General features: G+C 41.8%; 1 protein-coding gene across 1 annotated transcript in view; it reads right to left on the bottom strand.

The window, feature by feature from the left end:
- Positions 1 to 12,888, bottom strand: part of glra3 (glycine receptor, alpha 3) — a 115,687-nt gene that overhangs the window by 23,320 nt on the left and 79,479 nt on the right. Inside the window, exon 6 of the mRNA XM_071204218.1 lies at positions 4,239 to 4,376. Coding sequence (XP_071060319.1) covers positions 4,239 to 4,376 — 138 coding nt within the window. The remainder of the gene's footprint in view (positions 1 to 4,238; positions 4,377 to 12,888) is intronic.

The following is a 12,888-nucleotide window of genomic DNA, read 5'->3' as shown; positions in this document are numbered from 1 at the left end:
TGTTTCTTCCTTTTGGATTCGATTTCTTTCTTGACTTGATCATACAAATATGAAATGAGGCAACCGGCTCATATTGTGTGCAGTGGCGGCGCCAGGGTGTGGCTGGGGTAGTCCATGGGCCAGACCAATATCGGTACCACCCGAGGTGGCAAAACATTTGTGGTACCATTTTGTTCATCGGGTCCATATAAGTACATTAAGCCATGATAGACTTTCCAACTGAGTAGCTTAGCGGAGTTACATGCTACCCCATTATTGATCAAATAACGCATTTTGTCACTTACAAAGTTTGGCGGTATGTTCTGTGTTTGTCCCTGCTATGTGGAAAATGGTAATGAAACTTGCCTGAATGAATATTATATAAGCTTTGTATGTTCTATTTGGAATATATTTTCAGATTTTTGGGGAAGAAGCTCATTTTGTTGCTTTTCAGATAATGTTATTGGAGCCGCATGTTATTGCCATTGTACATGTTATCGGACACTGCGTCTGATGTACCGGTATGTCGACATACATTTTTAGTTAAGATGTATAGTTAAGATTAAGTTAATATTTCAGTCCCATAGGCAGGACCCAGCGCCACGGCACCAAAGCGGCCACGCCTGGAGTGCCTCATCCATTGCACATCTCAAGATGAAGACTCCACCCTGGTATCACCAAAAGACATTGGTTCCTGGAAAACCCTGCTCAGAGCAGCAGAAATCAGACAGCATGCACCGATCTTAGACATCGCAAAGGACTTGCCAGATGATGTCATACCACCTGTCACCTACCATAGGAAGTGTAGAAGCATCTTTACTGGAGAGAGGCTCCAGGACAAGTCGCTGTACGTGACCTGTGGCGAGGCATGCTACCTGATCACCAAGGATCACTGGCATGAAATCCAAGATCTGAGATCAACCCAAGAAGAAGCTGATACGCGCATGCTACTTCATGCCAGACATGCTTCAGGGGATGGTTATGGGTCCATAATCATCACAGCTGAAGACACTGATGTGCTGATACTGTGCCTTGGCTTCAGCAAGACGATGGCCTGCCCTCTGTATCAGAAGTGTGGTACACAGAATCGTACACGATACAGACATTGGTAAACTAGCGAGCTCCCTGGGCGAGGAAGTCTGCCAAGGTCTTGTTGGACTACATGCTCTCACTGGGTGTGACACGGTCAGTGCATTCGCTGGTCGTGGAAAGTTAAGTGCACTGAAGCATCTGAAGGAGAATGAGACCTACCAGGCCTTCAAGTGTCTTGGTGAAGCATGGGATGTATCTGCTGACCTATTTGATAAGATGCAGGACTTTGTTTGCCGGTTGTATGCATCCTCATCCACCACCTCTGATGTCAATGAACTCCGCTACCAACTCTTCTGTGCACAACGGGGAGAGGTGGAATCCAGCCAACTGCCACCATGCAAGGATTGCGCAAACTATCAGATCGCGATTTGGCGACGCTGTCTTGTGAGTGAACCTGTTGTGCCAGACCCCAAGGGCTGTGGCTGGACTACAGGTGACGATGGCAGTCTGGAAATAGAATGGATGCAGGGATCACCGGCACCTGATGCAGTATTGCAGCTGATGTCCTGCAAGTGTGCACATATCTGCAAACTTCCAGCCTGTGTGTGCCTGGAGAACCAACTGAAGTGCACGGACATGTGCAAACTGCAGACATGCACCAACCAGAGAAGTGAAGATGAGGACGAAGTCGCAGTGGAACTGGACGAGTCTGACACTGGTGATGAAGAGAACTGACAATGTTTTGTTTCTGCAATGGTCTGGACTTTATAGTCATACCGGTACAACTTCAGATGAATATATAGTACCCATGAAGTGCATGGCAAGTCACTGTCGATGAGTATAAACTGATGTATACTCAAGTACTGGGTAAATATGTAAGTAAATCAAACTAGACTTGCCTCCATGAATATGTCTTGACCTTGTGAAGGAGTTCTACATGTAAAACTGGTAGTATAGTTGACTTTGTCTAGTTGGCTGGTCAAATCTAGACACTGCAGACATGTACATGTAACTATGTTATGCAGTTCCATGTTTTATGTTGTTTTTTTCAAGTAATAATAATTTTATTTGGCTAAAATATTGTCCAAGTTACTTTAGAATGACCTGTCTAACTAAACAACACCATAAGAACAATGCATTAGCCATTAAATGGTTGACTTCATGTTGGTATTTGAGTTATATGTACATTCAAGCCACATTTTACGCCTTTGAATTTGGCGCTTCGGGTCATTGTATTCAAAAGCTGATTTCTATGACTAAGCTACCACTCTGGAATGTCTATCATTCCAAAATATCATCTATAGATATATGCCACTTGAAAACACTTCACTAAAATGTGCCACCTTGGGTGGTACCGATAAGTGGAAATCCAGGTATCCATGTGACTACCAAATCCATGGACTAGCCATACCAAGAAATGGCTTAGCCCCACCTTAGCCCCACCATCAAAAATGATGTTAAAGGAGACATGTCATGCTTTTCCGGTTATTACCCGTCCCCTTGTGTGTTATGAAGGTTTTTATGCATGTAAGCGGTGTGCAGAGTCAAAACCCTCAAAGTACACCCTGTAGCAAGTAAAACTCTAAAACAGAAAATACCTCACCAAAACGCCTCGTTGGTGAAACGTCATTGTCCATTTTTTACTTCCTGGGTGCTGTGTCGTAGAAGTACCCAGTAGCCACGCCCAGAACTATGACGCGATACGGTCATGCGGTACCCGGAACCAAATGGGCCAATCCGTGGAGCCGTTACGTTACGTCCGCGGAGCCGTTACGTTAAGCCCCCGCTGATTGGTCCAAATTGACCAATCCACGACTTCCTCACACACACAGTGCATGCAGCTCAGCTGATTTCTCCTCCCTGGCTGCAGGCTGATAACAGACTCCCATTCTCACAGCGTTTATCAACCTTTTTCTTACTCAATATCAAGCCACACTTATTGTTTTTACTTCGGCTGTGACTTTGTGTGTGCTCAGGGTGAGTTTGGCTGTGTTTCGCTGTGTATCGCTAAACAAGGAAATCACACCTCCACGGAGCTCAGCGCGATTCACAACGTCCCGACTGGTCCCGACCAATCGGAGCACACTGTGCTCACAGGGAGGGGGGCAAGAGCTGCAGCGAGCCGTTTAGTGGAGAAAGTGAATACTGCTGAGTGAGTTTGGAATATTGCAGAGTATTTTTCTATTTTAGTATACCTCAACAATGGAATTATGATCAGTGGAAATGGCCATGACACCTCTCCTTTAAAGTAAGCAAAAAAAAGTCCGCCAACTCGCGCCGAGTAAATTGCACAGACAGCAGTTCGTAAGATTGATTTCAGTAGCCACTTGTCTGGAAATACCGAAGACCAGAAACAGTTTTGAAAACTTTTGTCACGTAGTGATCGTCTTCTCAATAAAACATCTTTGATAATGTCTTCTGGCCAATCAGAATCACAATAACGGCGTGGTGTTGTTGCAGGAAGTCCCGACGGAGAATACTTTTGCGGTAGAACTTCTCTTTATATATCCATGGTCCATGGATACAACGTAATGAAATAAGACCCCATGATCTGATGATTGATAGGTGTGTGGGCTGTCTTTCATGTTGACACACAGAACAATGGGGCCTATCCACCCTTATCCACAATGTAAAGTCATTCACAGCCTCTTCCCTCTTCTCTCTGTGAGGAGCAGCAGGTTCAGCTTTCAGAACAAAGTAACAAAAAACTAAAATGGCATTCATTTTTTAAAATATGTCGGGTAGTAATAGATGTATTTATTTTCTTCTCAAGAGAGTACCAGAATGTGTATTTTATGTTAGTATTTCAAAAAATCTCCTGGGGGAGAATCCCCCCAGACCCCCTGCAGGGGTTGGGTTTTCAGCATGTAACTCTTTCACCTGTGGGGAAGTTGTAGAATTGGCTCCAGGTTGCCCTTTTTATTTACTACAAGACAAATGTGCCTTTTTATTTCATACAGTTCCATTTGGATTGAGACAGGGAAATAATCTAAACCTCACGCGTGGCGTTTCACTGTCAAGGGGAGCGTGTATGTAATTACATTGCAAATACTGACTTGAGCCCCACCGCTGTATGGTTAGCCCTACCAGAGATTACCCAACACAAATACTCTGGAGCCGCCACTGTTTGTGTGTGTGTGTTACAGTACTGTGTCATGCTGCTTATGGCAGTGTGTGTTTGTGTGTGTGAGTGAGTGTGAGATTGTGTTTGAGTGGGTGTGTGTCACCTGTGTTGTAGTGCTTGGTGCAGTATCTGCGGTCTGATTCATCTTTGAGCAGGAACTGTGGCAGTGTAAGGCCTTCAGCAATTTGGACAGGTCCCTTCTCCTGCCACTCAAAGATCAGGTCGTTCATGGTGTAGCCAACTGAAACCATCAAACACAGGACATTCCAATTATCAACAACTAATAAAACATTATTCAACACAAAGGACATGGAATATAAACTATATAAGTCATATGTGACATGTTGAACAAAGGGTTTCGCTGAATTATTCTCAGTTATTTTACTCTAACTTTCAGCAGGTACTGTAGTTTCAGTGGGTGCTTAGAGCTGATTCCTCTTTTTATATTTTAGATTGTTGCGCACCCCCCCACATTGTTTTGTCCATGAGAAAACGACCCTGCTTCTTTCTTGATTTATTAGACCATTAAACATTTGCTTCATCCACTAGTTCAAAATCTTCTTCAACACTATCAGTCCTGCACAACCCCCCACATTTAGCACATTGCACATTGTAACTGCATATAGTTTAAGTCTTTAAATCACTATTTCCCAAATCAATGCTACATGTATAGCAGCGATTACATTCCAGTGTCTGTTGCATTTTAACACAGATAAATGTTGTCACTAGTTCATAGAATAAAATAAAAAATAGGTTAATTTGACCCAAACACAAACCTATAAATAGTCAAACCAGTATAACTCATAATGCTGCAGTGGTCTCTTCATTTTCTCCATAGCTGTATCTTCAAAATGTACTCAAAAGTATTGATAGTATTTCTACTCAACATAAGCATTCACATGTAAGCGGCAGTTGAAGGGTGCAGCAATCTATTATTCATTTGTCAACAGTGTTTTGCATTTCCTTTGTAATTTCACGATACTAAGTAAGCATTACATGGAAAATCTCAAGATCAGTAAAAGTACAACCAAAATGTATTTAAGTAGAGCACTTGAGTATGTGTATGAGTATATTTCACCGAGCTCAAAACACAATATACAAACAATGTATTTACAAGCACAAGCATGCTCAGTGTGTGCAGTCAAGGCAAGGCAAGTTTATTTATATAGCACCTTTCAACACAAGGCAATTCAAAGTGCTTTACAAAAATGAAAGACATTCAGAAAATGGCATTTAAAAACAGTCATTAAAAAGCAAAGATTATAAAAACAAACATTAAAAGACATTTTTTTAACACTTTATATTAAGGTACACAAATTAACCATCAACTAGTTGTTAAGTAACATGCATATTATAGGCTCTGTATTAGTCATTATAAAACACTTATTAATGCCTTATTCTACATGACCATATTCTACAAGTAATAGTTAGCCATTAGTTGAGAGTTTTCCTCAATAACCTTCTAATTAGTGCTTATTTATTGCAAGTAAGGAAGTTGTTGTACATGAGTTTTGGTCTTAATATGCTCTGCTCAATATGGGCCTAATAAGGCAGTAGTACCACACGAATAGTAATTCTCCCATAATAACACTTCAATTCAATTCAAAACCTTTATTTATCCAGGTAAAATCCCATTGAGATCAATGATCTCTTTTTCAAGGGAGACCTTGCACTTAACAAATATGATCTATTCTTATGTAACAAGACATTAAACTATAAGTGTTAATTGTGTCTAAATAACTAAAATGTAGGTATCTTGAGGTATCAGAGTCCATGACTACATCTAGATTTCTGGCTTTATCTGTTGTTTGAACATTGCAGACTGAAGCTCAGCGCTAACTTTTATACATTCTGCCTTGGCTCCAAAAACCATTACCTCAGTTTTATCTTTGTTTAATTGGAGAAAGTTCTGACACATCCAGTCATTGATTTGTTCAATGCACTTACTCAGTGTTTGAAGTGGAGCATAGTCTCCTGGCAAAATGGTTATGTAAATGTGTGTGTCATCTGCATAGCTATGGTAACTTATTTTGTTGTTCTTCATTATCTGAGCCAGTGGTAGCATGTAGATGTTAAAGAGAAGAGGCCCTAAGATGGAGCCTTGAGGAACCCCACATGTCATATTTGTCAACTCAGATGTGTATTTACCAGAGGTGGGGGACTCGAGTCACATGACTTGACTCGAGTCAGACTCGAGTCGCATATTTTTGGACTTGAGACTTGCTTGACTAACATTGATAAAAGACTTGACTTGACTTTGACTTGGTATTCATGACTTGAGACTTGACTTGAGACAGATGACTCGAAAGGACTTTACTTTTTAAATTAAATATTTGCATTTGTTTTTGTATTGTAGGGAGCCCCTAAAGGGTGATGAAAAAAAAAGACACTGTATCTTGTTCGCAAGAGAAAGTTACCGGAGCGCCAAGTAGGAAGAGGAGCACACAGGAGACAACCGTTTTATTGTAGACTGTAATGTTTATGTTGGGAAATGGCAGTGCATACATTATTTGAGATATATTTCGAACTCGGACTCTCATTCACTTCATGAAACAGCACCAGGAGGCAGCGGGACGTGTAACTCCGCCTCTGAGAAGAGCACCAGCGCCTTCACTGTGTTTACTTTCATTAGAACAGCTAAAGAGCGACCGCTGGCTGCTAAGTTTTAACCACACACACCTACACACAGAGGGCCTCAGCTGCTGTGCGCACCCCCCGCGAGAGTGAGAGTGAGAGGTGACAAGGGGAATACGCCTGTAACCCGACACCGTTGCAATGAATCGACATCTGACCAATCACGGCTTTGATACGGCCACTAGTGCAGGTGAAGAGATGTCGGTGAAAAGACAGTTTCAGTCCGGCGCAAGCAAGAGGGGAAACAAACAAAACATGAAGAAACTAGAGCATCATTCGAAGGTGGGATATTGTATGAGTTAAACAACTTGCGAATGTTGTAGAAGTCAAATTGCCAATTGCCATATTAAAACATCAGCTGCAATTCACGACATGAAGAAGGCAGTCTCTGCATAGCATCAGGCTAATGGAGATGCAGTTATTTCCAGCATTCTTTATTTAACATTCTGTTACGGCCTATAGAATTTTGGACCCCAAAGCAAAAGACTGGAGAGAGATGGTCAATAAACAAAAAACTTTATTCAAGCAGAGAACAAAACATACGGCAGTGGAGTCAGGAAGTTGGCTGGCAAAAATCCAAACAATAATCCAAACAACGAGGAGAGCAGCGAGACACACCGGAGGGTCGAAACACAGAGGAATTATCTGGCAGGGAAGTGGCATGAGGACCGGGCTTTTATATCTACAGGTAAAGAGGTGAGTGGAAACAGGTGTGCCTCGTCTGCTACTGGGAGGAGCCAGCCAACTCCCTGTCACACACCAGCCCTGCAGAGGAACACAGAGAAGAGAGGGGTGAGACAGGAAATGGCACACAAAAGCACACAACAAAAATACAACTATAAACAGAATCATAACACATTCATTCAAGTATGTTATGCTTCCTCCTGCACATCTGCTAATGTGCAGGAGGAAGAGTGATTCACTGTCTGTCTAGTTTTACATAACAGTTCAAGTTTACAGCCTAAAAAACATGGAGCATTTTTCCCCTTTTATTCATTTTTATGTGAATTTGCACATTTCATGGTGATGCTCAGCCTCCCCCCTTAACTCCTAACAGTCATCGTCATGGTGATGCTCAGCCTCTCCCCTTAACTCCTAACAGTCATCATCATGTCAACCACAACACTGATAGAATACTGATAGAAATGTGTGTGTAGTTGTTGATACATTGCTGACAGAGGGAACTAGAATACAGATTTAAGAAATATCAGTTTGTTTTTTTCATAAGCATGTTTTGTCTTGACTATATTATAATAAAATAATATACTATTTATATTATTGAATTGATTATGATTATTAGTAGAAGTAGTTTATTTGCATTAATTACATTGTAATCTTTTTGAGGCTAGTATTTGGCAGGAAACGCATACTGAACGACATACATGCACATTTACCATTTACCTCACTGTATACAAAAGTAACTGTTGATAATAATAATAATAATAAATAGGAATTATATTTGCAAAGTAGCCTACTTTGTTTCCAAACATTTTTTTTCACTCCTGTCGGGGGGGGGGGGGGGGCTCACCTCACAATGTCGCTTGGGGCCCCAAGCTGTATGTGGGTGTTCCCAAATGAAAGAAATGTGTTCAATCTTAATGTCGCACTGTCTGCACACAAACACACACATGTCATGCACCCTGGTACATACCAGTGACGTGCGGTGAGGTTCATGGCTGGTGAGGCAGATTTACAAATATTATATTTTGACCTTAATTTTCAAAAGCTTTTTTAGTCTGATGCTTCGATTCATTTTAAACAGACCGTTCAACAAAAGAATACCCACAATCTAAATATTGGATTGTTCTTTCTTAGTAAGATCCCATTTTCATTACAATTGTGGTCTTACCTTGACTTGAAGATGAAGTCCATGCTCTCCTTCTGGACAACAATCTCCATTACATTTTTGTAAAAGTCCTCCTTATCTTCCTCTAGTTTTAAAAGTCTAGTTTGTTGTTTGCGTCTACGGTCTCTGCGTAGAATAACAGTAGCAACAAGAACCTGTGGGCTCACGTGCGCCCCCTTCAGTGCGGCAGAGGTTGTGGCTGCCTCCCCTGGTGCTTTTTTCATTGCCGTTGTATGATGAGACCAGCGAGCCTAAATATCATATATGAAATAAGTTATTTAGAGACTATGGATGGCGAGGATAAATGTAATAAAGGGATCTCCAAACATTACATTGGTGACATACAGTGAGATGGTGCAGGCATGCGCTTAGGGCCGCTTTCCAGCCAGTTTCTGTGGGGTGACGCATTCTGAGGGGAGGCAGAGCTCATCTGTGCCTCACCTCACCCCACAGTAACTGGCTTGAGCGCACTCACAAAATAAGTGCCCGCGCTACATTAGTGCCCGCGCTCCAGCCAGTTACTGTGGGTTTACGTGAGGCAGAGCTCGTCCCTGCCTCACTTCTCATCGCTACCCATAGTTGAAGCGGAGCTCGGCCAATTTGCTGATTTTGACTATAACAAGCGATTGGAATCATACAGAAATCACACTTACAACAAGGATCAGACATTTTATTATTATTACTATTTAGTTTTTCTTTAGTTGTTTTTACGTTACATTGGAGTATGACAGGTGAGGCTCTGCCTCCCCTGACTGCACGTCGCTGGTACATACACTATTCCGTTTTATTGGCTTTGATGCAATATTTCTTTGTGCGTTAGGAACACAATGAGACAGTGTCATATGGAGCACCTTAGACATACCATGGAGGAATGCTGGGACCCTGCTGAAGGGGAGCCAGGGCAGGAGGCTTAACATGTTGATGTAACATATTTGTGTTGTACTCCTGTTTTAGAATTTATTGGGGTATCATTTCAGCGCCCCACTCTCCATTGCTGTTTATGTTGAAAATAAAACAAAACTTTTCATAACCACAATATTTTAACTGATTTAAATTCAGAAACTGGGGTCCTTCATCAGAATGTCACATGACTTGACTTCTGACTTGCTTGACCTGAGCAATGACTTGACTTGCTTGACTCTCAGCACTTGCTTGAGAATAGTGGGTTAAGACTTGAGACAAAGTTGTTTCTCTCCTTTAAGTTGGATTCAAACCAATTTAGAACTGTTTCCGAAAGTCCCACCCAGTTTTCCAGTCGGTCCAGTAACATGCTGTGGTCAACAGTGTCAAACGCAGCACTGAGATCTAATAATACTAACACTGAAGTTCTGCCACTGTCTGTGTTTAAGTGGATGTCATTAAAGACCTTAACAAGAGCAGTCTCAGTGCTGTGGTTTGGACGAAAGCCTGACTGGAACACATCGAAACAACCATTTAAATGCAGTAAATTACTCAGCTGTTGAAAAACAACTGTTTCAATGATTTGACCTAGAAATGGCAGGCTTGATATGGGCCTGGAATTGTTCATTACTGAAGCATCTAAGTTATTATTTTTGAAGAGTGGTTTAATGACTGCAGTTGCAGGGCCTGTGGAAATACACCTGAGTGAAGAGACTTGTTTACCAGTGGCGGCTGGTGGACAATATTTTAGGTGGGGCTGTGGAAATGGTGACCAAACAATACTAGTAATTCTTTTTGAGAAAAGACCCCTTAAATTATGTTAGAGGGGGGGGGGACGACGACAAATTGAGGCTTAAAAATATGAGAAGACTGATCAATACCTCCATAATCTTCAGTGTGGTTAGCTATGAATCTTCCAAAACTTCCAAACACCTTGTCCTGGACATAGTTTCTACAGTATAAACTCTGCAACAGTACAGTAAGCCCACACAAACTGCAGAACACCGGGGCTTTGGGAACACTCAAAATTACTTAAAATGATTTCATTCCCATTTAACCTGGCTTTCCCCCCCGTTTTTTTTCTCCCTAAACTGTGTCTCAGGGCTTCTTAAAATGTAATAAACTATTCATGTGTCCTACTCATTCAAGAAACTCAGCTAACTGATGATATGAACCACAAGAAGCGTCTAAATGAGCCCTGAGCAAAAAAATGCTAACGCACTCTAGGTATAAATCAATCGATATACTTATCGGATATGCACAAACAAGCTTAGCTAACAAGCTGAGATTCCACAGATTCTAGAAATATAAGTATCATCACTGAGTGATCAGAACTCGCGACACGGGAAGCAAATACAGACATCACACAACGTAGTGAGATATGCTCACCTTTTGCTGTTATTCTGATCAAAAACGAGAAAAACGCAGCTGAAGGTTAATCCATAGGTTAATCCAATGTGTCCATCAATTTGAAAAAATTATTGATAATCTATAACTCCATTTTTATGTCAAAAACGGAGTTTTCCTATTAGCTGCTAATGATAGCTTCCAGAGTGTATGACAGCTTTCTGTTTTGTCTCCTTGGATACGAGTCCAAACAACTCACAGACTGCACCGGGCGCTGACGTAGGCGCCCTGTGACCATCAGATTTGACGCTGATTGGCTGAAATTATGTTTTGGCGGCATAGTTTAAAGATAGCAACAGTTGGCTTCTGCTGCACTTGCTGCACTCTCGTCTGGGCGCTGTGCATAGCGCCCAGACGAGAGAGGGTAATGATACACGGGCAAGGCCAGGCAGGAAATATGTGACTTATCAGTAACTTTAGACATCGTAACACAATTTTAAACAAGATTTTATTGTAGATTATACATTTTACTGATACCATTTTAGTAAAAATGGTTCATATCTTCAGTTAGCTGAGTTTCTAACCGTTAAGTGAGTATGACACATTAACCTGTTAAGCCCGAGAGGGGGCTGCAGGGTTTCTTTTCTCACAAAACTGTGTCTCAGGGCTTCTTAATATGTAAAAACCTATTAATGTGTCATACCAGATTAACGGGAAGAAACTCAGCTAACTGACAGTACCATTTTTACCATTTTTACCAAAACAAAACACAAGTCTCATAAGAAGCGTCTAAATTACCCCTGAGCGAAAAAATGCTAACGCACTTAGCACAAAACTCAAGGTAAAAATACCCTTATTACGTATCATAACTGCACATAAAAGATATCCGATTAAAGCTGAGATTCCACAGATTATATAGGTATTAGTATCATCACTGAGCGATCAGAACTCGCGACAGGGGAAGCAAACACAGACATCACTACACGTAGCATTACGGAGCAAACACGGGAGATCGTCTCACCTTAGCTGTTATTCTGATCAAAAGTCGTATTCAATGGCATTAAAACGAAAAAAAACGCGGCTGAAGGTTCATCCATAGGTTAATCCAATGTGTCTGTCACTTTGAAAAAAATATTGATAATCCATAATTCAATTTGTATGTAAAAATCGGAGATTTAATATTAGCTGCTAATGATAGCCACCAGAGTGTATCGCAGCTTCCGGTTCCGGGGCATTCTGGCTGTGCAGCACTCATTCACCAACAGTGTTGGGTGTAACGCGTTACAAAAGTAACGGAGTTACAGTAATATATAACTTTTTGCTGTAACGAAGTAATGTGGGTAATATATTACCCGTTACAATGCTCAGTAACGCAGTTACAACACATTTTAACCCGAAATTAAATGGTGTTTTGTTTTTTAAGAATGTACTAACATACCAACAGAGACAAATTGTGCGGGTAGATTAGTAAACCTGGTGTGTTTACCCTTCAGGCTTCACGTCGGGATCTTCGGGGCAGTTGAATGTTGTGCACCCTCTATTCAAAAAAGAGAACGGAGCGAAAAATACAAACAACATGGTGTCAGGTGCGCGTGGCCTGCTCCGCTGCGCGTGCATCATTTCCAAAGTGCTTCCACAGCAGTGACACACATCTGTGGATAATCATTTATACGAAAATGTGAAAGCAACCATCACTAAACGCCAGCTACCCATCTACTGCAGACCGTAGCAACAGGTCAGATGGGGACATCACGTGACTCTGTTGTGGACACTAGCTTACTCCCGCCTGACTCCCCGCCCTCGCCCCCGGAGCAGCAGTCTTCGTCTCCCAAAACACCGCCGCCCCTCTGCGGCCCGCAGGTGCCACCCAGGATACCACGGCAACACAGAGCCTGCCCAGGTAGATCTAAACAAGTCCCCGCCTGTACAGTGGGGTTAGGGCGGTCATTGTGCAGCTCGTGGTATAAAAATAGACAAGGGCTAGAATATTCATGTGAAAATAGTGCCATATTCTGCCATGCCTGTA

This window comes from Pseudochaenichthys georgianus, chromosome 1, assembly GCF_902827115.2.
Source record: "Pseudochaenichthys georgianus chromosome 1, fPseGeo1.2, whole genome shotgun sequence".
Taxonomy (NCBI): Eukaryota; Metazoa; Chordata; class Actinopteri; order Perciformes; family Channichthyidae; genus Pseudochaenichthys; species Pseudochaenichthys georgianus.
The sequence above is the reverse complement of the archived record's forward strand: the minus strand, read 5'-3'. Positions and strand labels throughout refer to the sequence as shown.